Genomic DNA, 16,289 nt, shown 5'->3' with positions numbered 1-16,289 from the left:
TCTGAGGTGCTTGTGTTTTAGCAGGCTCAGAATTCTGAATCTACTTCTGCATCACTTCTGCAGACTTTTACAAGTCTTAACTAAGCAGTATGACAAAACCAGGGTGTTCTGATTTAAATAATCATTGTCGATTCAAGTCTCGACATCTGAAGAGTTAAATTCTTAATGGGTATGGAATAGCCCACTACGGATGAGCAATATTCTTGGGGAAGCAGGAGGAAATCCACTGCCACGTGTGCCTTAGACGGTGTAGTTGATCATTTCAGATTACACCGAGGTATGTAATTCCTCAAGCACACCTGTGGAAACCTTAATGGCTTCAATTACTAGTGATCATGTAAGCCTCTGGAAACCAGGGAAAGAAAGCAGAAAGCTAGTTCCTTGATGAGAAAGAGCAGAAGGAACCTTACAGGATCCCTGGTTACTTCCCTAGGATTTTGTGGAAATTATGGCTGAAAAGCTATTCTAGACATTGGGGGAAAAAAAAAAAAAAAGAAGACACCACCACTCAAACCAAATTTAACTCAAGCGTAACCTTAGTGTTAACTTGTTTGTCCAGTTCATTCACTTCCTATTATTCTCTGGATCATGCTTTGAATAATTTCCATGATCTGTTTCTTAAGTCCCGCCCCTTTTGATGTCATCAATTTGATCCATATAGGCTGGACAGCTCCCAAAGTGTCTTCAGTTAGAAAAGGAAATCTGAAAGCTTTGGACCAAGACTTGTCTTCTGCTCGGGATAAAGCCAAAGGCTGAGTTTAGTGGCTACTCCAAACGCTCAAAGATAGAGCCAAGGTACAGTGGGGTCTTTTGCAATTTGGTCTTAGTTGCTTTACTGTGTATTTCTGTATGTAGGTATCATGGATATGTAGATATAGACGCCTATACACATGGTTAAATACCTGACTACATGGTGTTCATGTGTAAGTGTTTAGTATGTGTTGAGCGTTGAGTTGCGAATACGTGAACATATACTTGTTTGTCACTGCTGTCTAACTTCCACTGACTTTCTTATAATCTGCAGCCTCTCTCCAGGCACTTACCACAGACAAGACAGGCAACTGGTCACCGTTGCAGTTACGTGTTTTCTCAAGTCCCTGACTGCAATTGCTATGTTAAGTAAATTAATGGTAGGCTGATCTGGGAAACCAGCGGAGAGAGGATGTTCTGTTGCCTGTACACGTGTGTGTTTTGAAAGATTCCCTCTGGGTTGTTTTTTTTTTTGCATTATCATATGCTTTTTTCATTCTAGTTCTTTTAAGAATGCGAATTCAAACGGTATGAGCTAACTAGCCAGGGCCTTAAAAGCTCAGTCAGAATGTCTGAAACCTGTGGATTGTCTCTGAAAGCTATGGTTTGAATGTTTACAGGTGGGTTTTTAAGATTCAAATTTATACATAGAAAAAGTGTGTTTAATAGAGTTGATTTAGCATTCATTTCTAGTAACTATTACCTTTTATTCTACTGATCATTAGAGCAAGGCTGACTAGTGAGGTTAATACAACAGTAACAAATTAAATTTTCCTGTTTTAGTCTGACAAAATTTTCATTTCTATCTTAAAATACCATAAATATTTAAGGATTCATTCAATATATTTCTTAACATACAGTGCAGGCTTATTTTAATTTATTCATATATATATAAAAAACGAGAAAGAAAGAACTGAATAGGATGAAGGTTGAACACACAATTTAGCATAAGAGTTTAATCTGAAAAATGTGTAACAGTGTGAGTAGCAAAACTACTGTGGATTCGTTTCTGGAGTTTGCCACAGAATGGTCCTTTTTGACTGAAGAAGCCCTCAGCGATAAGGTTGGCTGATAAAACGAGTAACCAGTGGTTCAGCGTGCTAGGGTTCCAGGTAGTCTCTGTGGGAGTAACAGTTTTACTAAATATGCACTGCAGAAAAACAGTGTTTCCTTGTAGCAAAAGTGGAATTGCCACTTCAAATCTTTATCACACGTGTTTTCTTGGAATTGTTCATGCCCTTTTTTTAATATTTCACTTTGCTTGGGCTTCCTGTACTTGTTCAATGATGAGTATATCCAAGAAATTCGAAAAATCATTTGTCATGTTTAATTATAAAAGTAAAAAGGAGGTATATATGCCTTTGAGTTAATTTCGTGTTATTGTTAAACAACATCTTAGAAAATACAAACGTGGGACGTGTTACGGTCTTTGGGGGAAAAAAACTTGCAACAAACTGGGTTTCCTTGTCAGATGATACGCTTTTGTGGGCTATTTTAAAGCTAACCTTTTATACAGCTTCTGGAGTGCCCTTCACTGTTTAAAGATTACTCCTAGTCTTTCTGACATGATTAGGTACACTTGTAACTCTAAGCTATCATGTCATACAAAGCGTCCTATTCCAAGGGCCTTTGAAATAAAGCTGTGTTTTAGAATGGAGAAGTCTTGGCGAGGATAAAGGCATTGCAGGTCAGGGCAGTCGTGTGTATCGGTTGAGCTGCCGTAACCGCGCTGGCACCACCGACTGAGCCACCACCAAACACTTCAAGGCCCATAACTCGGTAAAGGGCCTGAGCTTTCATTTTGTTATCATGTAGCCCCCTCTGCAACAATTCTTTAGTTGTTTGTGTGCACCTTGTCTTGTCTTCAAAATCTGTTCCTGTATTTATAGCTTTCATTTTGTTATCATGTAGCCCCCTCTGCAACAATTCTTTAGTTGTTTGTGTGCACCTTGTCTTCAAAATCTGTTCCCGTATTTATAAGATTTTTATTTGGAGTTAAGGTTGGACCAAAGTGGTGCACTCAGTAAACTTCTCTTAATAGCATAATAGGTTGGGTGATTCACCGAGTGCTGTAATGGTGGAAACTCACATATTACAGGACTTGATGTCATGTTCAGTACATGGAAGTATGTCAACATTAGTCCAATCTCCCAAACTGGTACTAAAACCTAGGAAGATGTCCTTGGTCTGAGCTGGCTAAAACATACGAGCGTAAATAACGTTCACACTTCCATCAGCTTAAAGTCTGAAATCATCTAGAGTAGCATAGCAGATGTTTTACTTACTGTGACAAAGGAGATATGGATTTTGATTTCCAGTTATGCCACTCTTCTTGGGTGATTTTCAGTTTCTGTACTTCCTTTTCACTTCTGTAAAATAGAGAAAAGGAGAAGATTTTTAGATTCCTGGAAGAAACTATTTATGTAAGAGATAGGTGGCAAAATTCCTGTTAATAGCAGTAATTAGTATTTCTGTGGTCTTCAGAAACAACCCAAAAGCATTTTATTTTGTGTCTGCAATGCTTTATCCACATCCTAATTTGGTTAATCCCCTCTGTGGTTTCAATTGAGGTGGTGTTTTTCTCCTTTTCCTTTCCTAAATACCTGATTCTGCTCGTCTGAACTATGAAATACCTACTATATGTCATCTTTGGAAATGGCTGTATTTCACAGATGCTAGAAATTAATCCAGTTTACCTCCATTCTGCAGAATGAGAGATCATACAGCAAAAATTAATCAAATGATCCTAATTTGTCCCTTTCATTTACTTGAAAGTGGGATTTATCCTGATTCCTTGACATAAGGATGAAGCCATATTTCTAGCTTTGAGACAGTTTTGTTTCAGGCCTATAGGCCAGCATGTTTCACTAGCAATATACTCATAATAACGAATTAGTTACAGATCTGTATTAATGCACAGCAACACAATATTTCAGAATTAAGTGTTGGTCCTTAGTGTTCTTAGAAAGAAGAAAACTACTCACCCCTTTGGCTGTAGGTTTCTCAGCAGCTTGTGTATTAGTCACTTTAACTTTGCGTATCCATACTAACGGAGAAGTCATAGCGTACGCGTGATAGAATGCCGCAAGTTACTTTGACAGCAGCACGCGGAACATTTGACCTCTTTGCTACTTCCTGATGTCCAAACTCTGGAAAGACAGACGAGTCTCCGCTCATGGTTATTTTCAGCTTCTGCCAATAACAAACTCACTGGCACCCTGTTTGAAAGAGTCTGTAGACTGGCCGCAGTCTTTCTAACACGCTAATAAGATTATTTTTTTTTCTTTTTTTTATTGAACAGAAACAGACTTAGAGGATGGAGCAGGAAGTGGCAAGAGAAGAAGAAAAGAAAGAAGGCTTGATTGAGTTTTATGATTCCTTTAAGGATATGTTTGAGTTCTTCTGCAAGAACACAACAATCCATGGCACCATCCGCCTTGTATGCTCAGACAGCAATCGGATGAAAACAGCTTTTTGGACTCTGCTTTTGCTTGCCAGCTTTGGCATGTTATACTGGCAATTTGCGCTTATGTTCAGCCAGTACTGGGCCTACCCTGTTGTCTTGACCATGTCAATGCATTCAGAGCCCAAGATGTTTCCAGCAATTACCATCTGCAATCTGGACCCATACAGGTAACCTGTGCTTTTGCCTTGGCTGTTATCATGTCTGTACAGTCACAAGGGTTCAGGAAGGGTCAGCAACCTTATGACTGCATCCTGGAGGAGGCTGAAGGCGGAGGAAGGCCAGTAGAAGGAGGTGCCAAGGAACCGTTGTTATTTCCAAACTGGGTTTAAGATAAGATCTTGTTGGGAGTTGTGCAACAGCGTGTAGCCGTTTATTTCATGCACTGAGTCAGGATAGAGGGAATTCTGCCTTGTGACTTGGTTCAAGCTGCTAACTGATTTTTGTGCTCTGATAAAAACAGTCTGACCCCTGAAAAACATGGCTATTGTGTGTATTCGTTCCTAACTAAACTACCAGTCTCTGGACTGATGCACGCTAGAGCTGATTCTGCTTGGTTTTTTGTACCACAGAATGGCTTTAAGGAAACAATAGAACTTCTGTGGAAGTCCGCGTGGCTCTGCTTGTCAAACAAGGCTCGCACAGTAGTGGCAAGTTATCGAGATGTTTCAAATTACATAGTAAAGGAATTGTGTAATTTCCTCGGAATAAATATCTAACTGGCTGACAGGAAGGCCAGTTTGTGCAGCTGATGCTGCATAGCTACAAGTTCTGAGTTTTTCAGTGGAGGATCCAGCAAATGGAAATTCAGCTACTGGAGCACCTAATAAATTAATATATTGAAGTTAGGTATGCTAAGCATAGTAATTAAGCATGCATAATTGCTGGCTTTTCTGACACAGACATCAAGGTCTGCAGAGACCAGAAGAGTAGCCTTTCCTTAGATACTGTGAAGGTAAATAAAGTGCTTTTGTCTAATAGAAATGTGGATAGTCACAAATAGCTAATATTTCTGTTCCTTGCAGATTTGAACTGGTTAGTGAACATTTGGTTCGATTGGATCGCATGGCAGAAGAATCAATCGCTTTTTTGTATGGCATCAACACATCAGCCAGCTTATTCCACGTGAACGAGAAAAACATCCACGTAAAAGACTTGTCAAGTGTAGGCAATATCAGCAGATCTAGCTTCAAGCTAAGCCAAAACTTCTCACTCTTGAGAATGCCTGACCACAATAACAGGTCAGGGAAGAAGCATTCCAGCGTTGGCTTCAGGCTGGTAAGTGCATGTGCTCTTTGAGATTTTAAACTGCCTGCAGACAGGAGCAGCAAGGACTGGCTGCTCCCTAAGGGAGAGGGGACCGAGGGGGATGGCAGGGCAGGATGGGGCCCATCGCACAGTACCTGAGCAAGTGAGCAGGGAAAGCTCACAGATGGTGGCCAGGTCCAACCAAGAGTCCAGATCATCAGGCAAGTTTGTGGTGATGAGGCAGGTTTAAGTTCAGGTCATGAAGTTAGCCCAGGGCATCAACAGGGTCCATGGTGAGGCAGGAGCACAGCAGCAGCCTAGCTGGGAAGGAGCAGATCTACACCTCAGCCCAAAGAGGGGCTGGAGGCCCTAGGCTGAGCTTAAATGACCTCCTGGGTCCACAATCAGAGGGTGTGAGTGGAGGCCCAGGTGAGGCTGTTTAGGGCCGTTAACTGCACTCAGGGCCCTGACAAAGATCTCACAATGAACGTTCAAAAAAATGAGTGAAAAAATAGATAGTTTCAGTGCTGTGTAATGACAGCTTGGACGGTGTTTCAGGAGAGTCCATCCCTGCGTCTTAACAGTTTATGCTGATTGCTAGGATTCTTGTGAAGTGAAACAACAGCAACATCAATGATCTTACACGGCTGACCCACTTGTGAAGTCCTTCTGGCAGTGACAAATTCAGTAGAGAATGATAGCAGCAGGCTATGGGATTCATTGTACCCCTGCCTAAAAATATACAAGACAGCTAGACTCAGCAGGGGAGCCTAGAAATAACAGAGAAACAACACGCAAGGATTCCCTAGTGTCTAAATGCTATGGTACTGGGGGCACTAAAAATGTTGCAGATAAACCAAAAAAGGGCAATAACAAATCAAGAGGATGAATACAATAAATCTGTATCTGTGACTTTGGAGAAGAATGCAGATGCTTCAGATTCTTCATATCAAAACCAGGGTTAGCGTAGATCTAAGAGCAGAAGCTATGAGAGAGAGATTGACGTGGCTTGAAAGGCCAGCAATTTTTGCCTGATTGTTATCATCCTGCCCTATCCTGAAGTCTTTCACCAGGCACACTTTCACCAGAATCTGTGGGTGTTCACCTGTCTAAGGCCTGAGTAAGAACAAAGAAAGCTTCTCAGGACTTGGTTCATGATTCATGGGTTGTAGAGAATTCCCACCAGCCCTGTCCTTCCTTCTCCCAAGGTACTTGAGTTTGCTTGTCTGCTCTCTTCTCCTGCCTCTTCTCCCTGCACTTATTCCCCTGAGATGAAGTAGCACACCTAATTCAGCTTCAAGGAGAGAAAGTGCTTAGCACATAACGAGATGACCTCCAGAGGTCCCTTCCAACCTCATCCAGTCTGTGATTCTATGATAATTAAAATGGTCAGAGACTTCACTTTCTGAAAAAATAGAGGTTCCCCTTGTCCCTGTATCCAGCATTGCCTTTACCTGCTGATCTCTGTTACCCTTAGGCTGTCATGTCCTGGCTGTGCTGAATGGCTTCCACTCTTCTTTTCTTCCAGTGCAATGCCACGGGTGGGAATTGCTTCTACAAGACCTATTCCTCTGGGATGGATGCAATTCTCGAATGGTACAGGTTTCACTACATGAATATCATGTCCCAGCTACCAGTTATAATCAACATTTCTGATCATGAGGAGCAAATAGAAGATATGGTCTACTCCTGTCAGTATGATGGGGAGCCCTGCAGACCCAGGTATGTTACTTCTTGAGGTGCTAATGGTGATTTTAGCAGAACTCAAGGACTTGGGAGACTGAAACCGAGCCTACAATTTCAGGCAGTGGAGGCACTGCACCTGATGGCATACTGCCAGGCTTAGCCCTTCTTGGAGATCTGATACTGAAAGAAAGAACAGCCTTTCATGATCAGAGCATGGGGATAGGAACCTAGAAATTAGCGTTCTGCCATGGCTTACCGCTATGACTGTGAGCTAGTGTCTTAGGGTGTCAAAGAAGCCTAAAAGATTTTATTAAACTTTTGCTGATAGAAAGATGCATTGACTGTACTGAATGGTAAATGATGAATGTCTATCTGCATGGGAGGAAAGGAGCAGGAATCCTCAGGTATCCAATGGATAATACTGGGATTTCTTTTTGCTGTAAGAATGAAAAGGGGGGAGAGAAGCGGAAGAAGGTTCTCACGACTCTTCTGTAGCACTTGGCCCCTGAGCACAAGGATTGCTCTCAACTATTATGCCAGGAGAACTTAGTTAATACCAAAAGGGTCAGATGGTCTTTTTGCATCCTTTTGTCCCTAGAGGCAAAAAAGTGAGCCTGCCGCACATGCCAAAGGCAAAGGTGTACCTTCTTTTTCTTGCTTGCCTGCGGTCTCCACTGTTGGAAGCTGTTCCAAATACAGTGGACATACAACCCAAGACAATGCTCTGCCTCAGGCACACATGAGCCATTTGCTGGCCTGCTTGTTTTCAGCTGATGACTTGAGCAATGCACTCATCTATGACACAAAATAAGCAGAAGGCAAATTTAAGTGTTTTTCTGAGAACTTTCAGCAAAGAGGAGAGGGGTCTACAAAGTTTGTTGTAGATTGTTTTATGAGATAAGGTCCTGATTTATCTTTCCTGGAGGCAATTGACTCTTGCATTCTTCTGCACTTAGTGTTTCTGATGCTTTCATGTAATATATCTCTGTCTGTGCACTTGGCGGTGAGCGTCGTCATTTTGTATGTGTGTTCACCCAGCTGTTATAACAAATTCCTAAAAACTGGTGGAATGTGAAGGCTGACTTGGCCAGAGAAGTTCAGCATGATTATAATAAGTGGTATAATTTTTAAGAAATAAGGAAAGAGAGACTCTATTTCTCCTGTTGATGAGAGCACAGAACTTCAACCTGCCTGGTTGTTGGAAAAAGCAGGGAAAAATTTAGTCTACTCAGTGGAAGGAAAAGCAAGTCAGAACTCTGAATTTGACTCCTGTGTTTGCCACTCTGGTCGTAACCTTGGGTGAGCAGTGGATCCCTGTACACCTGATTTGTTTGCCTTGTCTCCAGTCAGTTAACTTTTCCATAGGCACTCCTGTACATACACACACACACATATACACAAAACTCATCCTACATAGAAGTAAAGGTATTACTACACTGGTAATTAAAACCCATCAAAATCTCTCTGATTTCAGTGACTATGTGCACTTTCACCACCCAGTCTTTGGAAGCTGCTATACTTTTAACAGCAAGGGAACAGACTCTTTTTGGACAGCTACAAAACCAGGAATTCCTTACGGTATGTTATTTGGCAAAGGGTGGGAAGAAGAGCTAAAGTTAATATAATTTGGCTATGGATTAAATATGTCTTCTGTGCATGACTTACTGATACTGCCCTCTCTTCTAGTCTGGTGGCCCAAATTATATACTGTATTTGCTTGCTTCACTAGCCACATGTATATGCTGGCCATATCAGCCATATCTTAACTTATAGCAAGCAGAATATTATTTCAGTTTTGGAACAGGGTGGTGTAATTCCTACCTGACCACTCACCAGGTCTCTAAGGAAAGAGAATGGCTCTTCTGTGAGCTAAAGCAGCAATTTGATGAATGCTGAGCACTGAAGACATAGAGGTGTTCCTATTTTGGCCCAAAATAAGTTGTTACACGCTTCCCTTTTCTTTGGTTTACAGGACTTTCCCTTATCCTAAGAGCAGAGCAGAAGGATCACATTCCACTCTTGTCTACAGTAGCAGGTGTGAAAGTGATGATACACAACCACAATCAGACACCATTCCTCGAGCATGAAGGCTTTGACATCAGACCAGGCATTGCAACTACCATAGGCATTCAGCAGGTTAGCCACTTGCTCAAGAGCATTGTTTCTTTTCCTTCTGATTGCGGAAGGTTGTAAGGAGCTGAACACTGCGACTGACTCATACAATGGACTTGTGGGACTCTTGTGTTCACTTCTTGACTGTGCGTGTGTAATTATGCAAACTCCTTTTCTCTCTTCACCGTGCTCAGGTTTCCATGAGTAAACCAAAATTATTCCAAATGTGCAAGTGGCCTTTTGGTCCTCAGTACATTGGGGCCTGATTTGTTTTACACTGAGGCCCTTACACCTCTTACATCTCGTTCCAGCTCTATAGAGAGGGCTGCATGTGTAATTTTGGATGAGAACAAACATTCAGAAGTGATTTAGTTATTTTGACATGATGAGTTACTGCTTTGTCAGCTGAACCATAGTGATTGACCACATGCACTCTCCTACCTTTTGCCCTGTTACGGTGTATGTTTTATTAGCGTGGGATAGCTCACCTGCAAACATATATTACTACATTTCCTGTCCTTTGTATGATGCTCCATCCAGTTAAGTTTAAACGGTGATGTCTAGGTCCAATTAAAGCTCCTAATCACTCAGGCCTCTTTTCTGTGTCCACAGGATGAGGTGAATCGCCTGGGTGGCAATTACGGGAAATGCACGACTAATGGCAATGATGTGAATGTTAAACTCCTGTACAACAACTCCTACACCCTGCAGGTATTGTCAGAGTGACTGGCTGAGGCCTCAGCTTATTCAGAGTGGATGGATAGCAAACAAGTCGTGCCTTACTCGTCAGAGAGCTTTTACAAATCAGCAGGTTCATTGCTGGAGATAACAGAGAGGTTCATACCCCTCTGAAAAGAAGCTCACAGACAGGGTGCTATAACTTGGAATGTGTTTTACTGAGTGGGGGATACTCAGTCCCAGACTCTGGGGCTCTTCCCTCCTTGTAACACAAGAGAGATCAGACAGTGAGCCAGTCAAAGCAGCTGGACTGTTCTACTAGGACACTCTTGGGCCATCAGGTCTTTCTTTGCCTAAGTAGTTGCTCGTGGCTCTAGATGTTCAGGCTGTTTAACTGAAATGTTACCGGGCATAATGAAGAAGGGAGCTGGGGAAAGTTCTGTCTCACTGGGTTCAATACTGGTTTCAGAGGTAAAGACAAAGAATGAAAAGTGAAAACCTTTCGCATCATCATGCTCTAGTAATGGCTGGTGTCTTTTTGCAGTAACAAAATCTGTCTCCTAGCAGCTGCGTGCTACAGATTGAAGATTTGAGAACTTGAGAACTCCTGACTTATCTGATTTTTTATACCTTCTTTATTTTCCAGGCTTTTTCAGCACATCATGGTTCGAAAATGTGGCTGTGGCTATTACTACTACCCACTGCCTTCTGGTGCTGAATACTGTGACTACAATAAGCAGCCTGCCTGGGGTAAGAGCCAAAGACTGCTCCCTTGCCCTTGTCGGACGGGAACACCTTCCTACAATAGTCACTGCTTACACGACTCCTTAGATTACTGTCCTTCTACTTTGTGCCTATTTCCCGCGTAGACTATTTCCTCAGAGCCGTGAATCCAGACGGATGGCAGACACCTTTCTATGTATTTGCATGGATATCGAGTTAGTACATAAAAAATCTCAATACTATCAAGCATCCCTTTATTAAGGACGTTAATATAGGGTCGAGCTCTTTCATGTTACCCATATTGGTGGCTGTGCTGGTGCAAGACAAAGCTTTGAGTAACTTCTCTTGGTTTTCTGGTTGGCCTATCCTCAGCAGATCATTACAGGGAAGGCACCTGCGTTGCACATAGGCAATTAGCTCAGCCATCTGGAACCATCCCAAAGTGAGAGTGAGGCAAAACCAGGTCGCTCCGAGAAAGTGCTGTGTGCTTGGGAAGGCCAAGTGAGGGCAGAGGTTTTGGTAGCCTTTCATTTGGTAGCCTTCCATTTCCTGAGAAAGAATCTGAGTGCGTTCCTCCCATTTCTTTCACCAGGTCACTGCTTTTACCAGCTGTACAGCAGGCTTAGAAATCATCACCTGAATTGTTTTGACCAGTGCCCCAAGCCTTGCCGGTAGGTCACAAAAGCAGAGCACAATAAATGCCAGCTTGCAGAGAAAAATTAAATCAGTGGAGATGTAGGCAACTTAGTGGAAAATTTATGGACCAACTGACTGACTGGATTTTGGCATTTTCTGAACCAGAGATTTCAGTTTGATGTTTGAAGCCCAGTGCTGAGAAAGGAAAAAGATGACAGCAATAGACAAATTAAATAAGAACTTTGTGTGTGCATGACAGCAGAGAGGGGAAATTGTTTTAATCACACTGAAATGTTTTATTAAGCCCAAACTGTACTATTTGTGTCATTTTTCAATCTATATTACTTTTCTTGGTTCACCTTTTTTATTGTAGGTCAATTTCAAAATGGAAAGACATAATTTTAAAGCAAAATCGCAAATATTTTAGTTCTGAATGCCTCAAAGAAAAGTTGTCAGGATTTTGAAACCTTTTCTTCCTGGCCTGAACAGTTTTCAGGCAACCTCTGGTTCTATTTTCCAAGCTGACTTACAAAGCTTTTTCCAAGGTTCTCAAGAGCTGCCCCCAGAACTTCTGCTTTGGGCAAGGAGTTAGCATTGTTGAACTCCTTCATGTATTCACCTTTAAATGCCAAAAGTCATAGTGATCATAATCTCCATTTTTATCTTATCAGGGAATCACTGTACAAGGTGTCTGCTGGGACAGCTAAGTGGCCGTCAGCAAAGTCTCAGGTAGTTCATACAGACAACTGCTGTGGTCAGAGGGGATACTGTATTTACTGTGGCTGTTGGAACATTAAAGTTAAGGGTGAAGCAGCAGCAATGGAAGTGGCAAATAAAGTAAACGAGTCCAAAACCTGGGCCCAAGGGAATGACTCTGTAGTTAAGATGCCAGACTAAGATGCTAGAGAGTTACCTTCAATTCCCATTCTAATCCAAACTTCCTTCCTTGTGACCTTAAGCAATTCACCTCGCTGCCTTAGTTCCCACCTACAAAATGGTGTTAATGACTTTCTGCTCCCAGTGGGTGTTGTGGTGTGACAACTCACTTATTACTGTTTGTGAGGTGCTGCAGGGCTGCAAAGTTTGGAAGCTCTGTGAGTCAATAGATGACCTCTTGCTGTTTCTCATGTTCTAATGTTAAATGGGCATTCAGGCTGTATGAGCATGTTCCATAGCTGATAACGTAGATGCAAATACAACCAATACATTTTAAAAGAGGCAATTATTTGGTGGGATTGCCATTAAAGGCAGAATTTAAGAACTAGAATACTATACACACCTAAAATATCAGTGTGTATTTCCTTGCTATTCTGGCAAATAGAGCTACTACTTGATAGCTATCACTGTATGTTATAAACCAATCAATTACATCCTTTTTTATTACTTGCAATGGCCATTTTATTGCTTATGAAATCTACATTTACAAAATATTAAACATACAAAACCCCAGAAGGCAGGATTGCCGATAACATCCATATACTCTGCTGCAGGATTGGATCCGCCAAGCTCTAAGGCATCAGAATGGATATAACTCTACCAGCAACAGGTTAGTCCTGTGAGAAGGTACTCTTGTTAAAACTGCCCATTAACTCTTCATCCTTGCAGAATTTGTAGACGTTAGATTGGAAAGGGAGGACAAGAGAAAAATGTGCAGGGTCATCCAATAAATTTCCCGTCTTTCCTCACGACACTGTAAGACAGTCACTTCTGTAACCTTTTATGTTAAACATGTTAAACACCCTCAGGAAGAAAGCTCGAGTGAGTGGTGAAACCTATTGCCTAGCAATCAGCATATGAAATTGAAACCAGAATGCCAGCAGTACCTTCCACCAGGTGAGTGACGTGGACATCCCACCAGTGCTAACTGCTCCCTTTCTCCAATGCAGGAAGGATATTGCCAAGGTGACTATCTTCTACCAGCAGCTGAACTACCAGTCTGTGAACGAGTCTCCTTTGCTCTCAGTAGGTTGCACTACCTCAGCTCAACGCACATTGTTACCTGTCATTAGTTGTGGTGTGCTGTGTATGGTTGGAGAGAGGATTATTTCCAGCCCTCAAGATGGGATGGGATGATTCTTCTTAAGGAAGAGACTTGAAAATTTCATATTTTACACAGACACATAAAATTACCCCCCAAATAGCAAGCAGCTAACTGACCTGCTGGCAATATGCACTAATTTCATGTTCCCAGAGATCTGCTGTGTTTGATAAACACAACCCGTTGATTCTTTCCACAGGAGAATCTGCTGCTGTCCAGCATGGGAAGCCAATGGAGTCTCTGGTTTGGATCCTCCGTGCTGTCTGTAGTTGAAATGTTTGAGCTGCTTATAGACACACTAGTCTTGTCTCTCCTCTTCTGCTACCAAAGGTTCAGGTCAAAGAAGACGTTGAAAGTAGCTCACGCTCCTACCATCCCCAGTGTGAGTTTGACCCTAGAAAACTACCGAATTGTGCAAGAAGAAGCTGGAAAAGGTGATGATTCTGCTCGTCCTGACCCTTCTGGAGTGACTATTGCCATGGCCAACAGCAGTGACCTGCATCTTCAGCCACTCTCCAGCAAAGGAGAAATGCCAGAGCTTTGCCCAGATGTGGTGCTTAATGGATTTAGATACACGAAGGACAGCTCTTTGGAAGGGGAACGGAATAGCTAAGGTTATGTTTGTGTGCACAGAGAAGTGGGAGACTTAAAACTCCCCTCATGCTCAGGTGCTGTCCGAAAAGTTGCAAACAGAAATGTTCTGGATCTGCAATCTGCAAGCACCTGAACACCAAACTGCTGAGCTTGGCAATTCTCCTCCGGCTATTGCAAGTTCGTTACGAAACCACCCACGTGTCCTGGATTCAGGCATCATGCAATGTTCTTTTGTTCCTAATGAGTATCTGGAGAGGGGAGAACGGTGCTTCTACTCTCTGGGACAGTCGTCGAGTCCTCGTAAAAGCTTATTCATAGCTTCTAACTTTTAAACCCTTGTGAGGAAATCAGGCTGTGGCTTCAGACAGGCCCATCTACATTTCACAAATGTACTCACGAGAGAAGTCCGCCTGGCTGTCAATGGAAAGATTTCCGATGGAGGCTAAGGCGTGTGTGCTCGTATCGGTCAGCGTAGTCTTGACAGAGCGTGTGATAACAAGAGGTGGCTCTGGTTACAGCTTTGCTTCCAAGACACCTCTCTGTCCTTCACCTAATACCGTTGCATTTTGAAGACAATGCCCAGAATGCTGCTGCTGAGATGTTTTTAGACTTAACCCAGATTATTTCAAATGAGACTTACTATCTTAGAGGAAAGGAAAGAGAAGAAGTGGGGTTGATACCTTTTTTGTGCCACAGACGAAGCATCTGATTTATTTAGAAGATTAAAACAATGCTGCGGTTTTGTTGCAGTCCATTTATAAATAGAGATGTTTTAATGTTAATATTTGACAATAACTTATGTGTACATAAAATCAGACATTTATTTTTCATGATGATGTTTGCACAGGAGCATTTTACTCTTATAATCTTGTTTATGATTTTCTGTAGAAAACAAGAGACAACAAGAAATCAATGAGCTATGTTTTGTAACTTTTTTAAATAATAAAATGCTCTGAATACAGACTATGACGGGGGGGTTAATTTGACTTTGTCTTGCCTTCAACTGGTATTTGGGTTTGTTACTGCCTAATTGTTACTTCAAAGTGTTGGCTCTGGAAAAGTCTTTTCCGAAATGTCCCAACCCTACTTGCAGAACCCTAAATGCATAGGGCCAAATCATGAAAAGCGTTTTGGTTCCAGACACAGAGATGGGATCCTCATAGCCTTCAGTTTGCTGCTGGTATCATTGGAAGCCAAGCACCAAGATGCTTTTGAAAGTCTCACCTTTTTACTTGATTTGCTTGATTATTTTTTTTTTTTTCATTTACAAGGAGAATCTACAGAGATGTAGACCAAACCCAAATGAATTGCGCTGTAATACGCCAGCCGGGTTACAATGAATACAAACCTGTGGGCTCCATTGGAGTGAGTGACTCGGCTTTTTCTCTGGGTCTTCTGCACTGGGAAATACAGCTTCTTGGCTGACTGGCAAGGGTGATTTTATGCAGTACTGTAGTCCGAGTGACCCTCTTGAGAAAGGTTACCATGAAGAAAAGAAAGCACTAAGGACAAGAAAGAGAGAAAAGGAATCAGACTTCTAAGCAGAACATCTGGGCATGCCCTGCAAATGCAAAACTCGAGTGGATGCCATGCAGTCATTACTGAAAGACTACAAAGCCTTAGGTATGCACACATCTATATGTGTGCCTACACATACGCTTCGCTCTCAAAAGAAAGCCCATCTCAGAACTCCCAGAGTTGTTACCACTGGGACTAAATGGGAAGGCTAAAGGTTAGCTAAAAGGAAATTGGTGAAAGAATCTTTATATTGGTCCCAGTGCACACACAAAAAAATCACTGTGGAATTCTGCATCATGTAATACAATTTCCAGGAGGAGGCAATTTTGGGACAGAGGTGTGCAGGACCAAGGATCAAGTGGCAATGTCTTGTCTTATGGTCAGATTTGGAAGAAGAGGGATGTGGCAATACAGGACAGGGATCTGTTAGCAGGGGTGTGTCCTTCGGCTTATACATGTGCAGACCCAGAAGAGCGAGGGGTGTTGCAAGCCAGGAGGGTGATGCCTCGGCAGCTTGGCATGCGAGTGGGCAGGGAATGGCCATTGGTAGCACGAGACTTAAGACTGGAAGAGCAGAAGGGTGTGGGGTTCACTATGGGAGAGGGACACGGGGAAAATTTACTTTACACCTGTTTGTACCACCCTTAGTAGAATAAAATGATGGTTTCTAAGCTGGTGGAAGCTTAAGGAATAGGTATCCAGTTTGAAGGTACCTTAAAGCAATCTTCTCTGAGGGCGTGGACTAATTTTCAGCTTAGTAGCTACCTCTTCATTACAGAACATTCCTGTAGCCTGCTGTCGTTGAGAAATCAGCCGTACAAATTCTTCATTGGGGTCATACCT

At 42.3% G+C, this 16,289-nt stretch overlaps 1 protein-coding gene across 1 annotated transcript; it reads left to right on the top strand.

Annotated features, from left to right (window-relative positions):
* Positions 1 to 4,066: 4,066 nt before the first annotated feature.
* On the top strand, positions 4,067 to 13,947 carry SCNN1D (sodium channel, non-voltage-gated 1, delta subunit). Its single transcript, XM_009698549.1, has 12 exons — positions 4,067 to 4,383; positions 5,239 to 5,491; positions 6,990 to 7,183; positions 8,622 to 8,725; positions 9,120 to 9,283; positions 9,872 to 9,970; positions 10,594 to 10,687; positions 11,253 to 11,331; positions 11,968 to 12,025; positions 12,787 to 12,842; positions 13,183 to 13,258; positions 13,534 to 13,947. Exons 1-12 carry the CDS (start codon positions 4,067 to 4,069, stop codon positions 13,945 to 13,947), a joined length of 1,908 nt encoding a protein of 635 aa, XP_009696851.1.
* Positions 13,948 to 16,289: the final 2,342 nt, after the last annotated feature.

Source organism: Cariama cristata, unplaced genomic scaffold, assembly GCF_000690535.1.
Source record: "Cariama cristata isolate BGI_N322 unplaced genomic scaffold, ASM69053v1 scaffold7194, whole genome shotgun sequence".
In the NCBI taxonomy this organism is placed as follows: Eukaryota; Metazoa; Chordata; class Aves; order Cariamiformes; family Cariamidae; genus Cariama; species Cariama cristata.
This window is presented reverse-complemented; position numbering and strand designations above follow the sequence as displayed.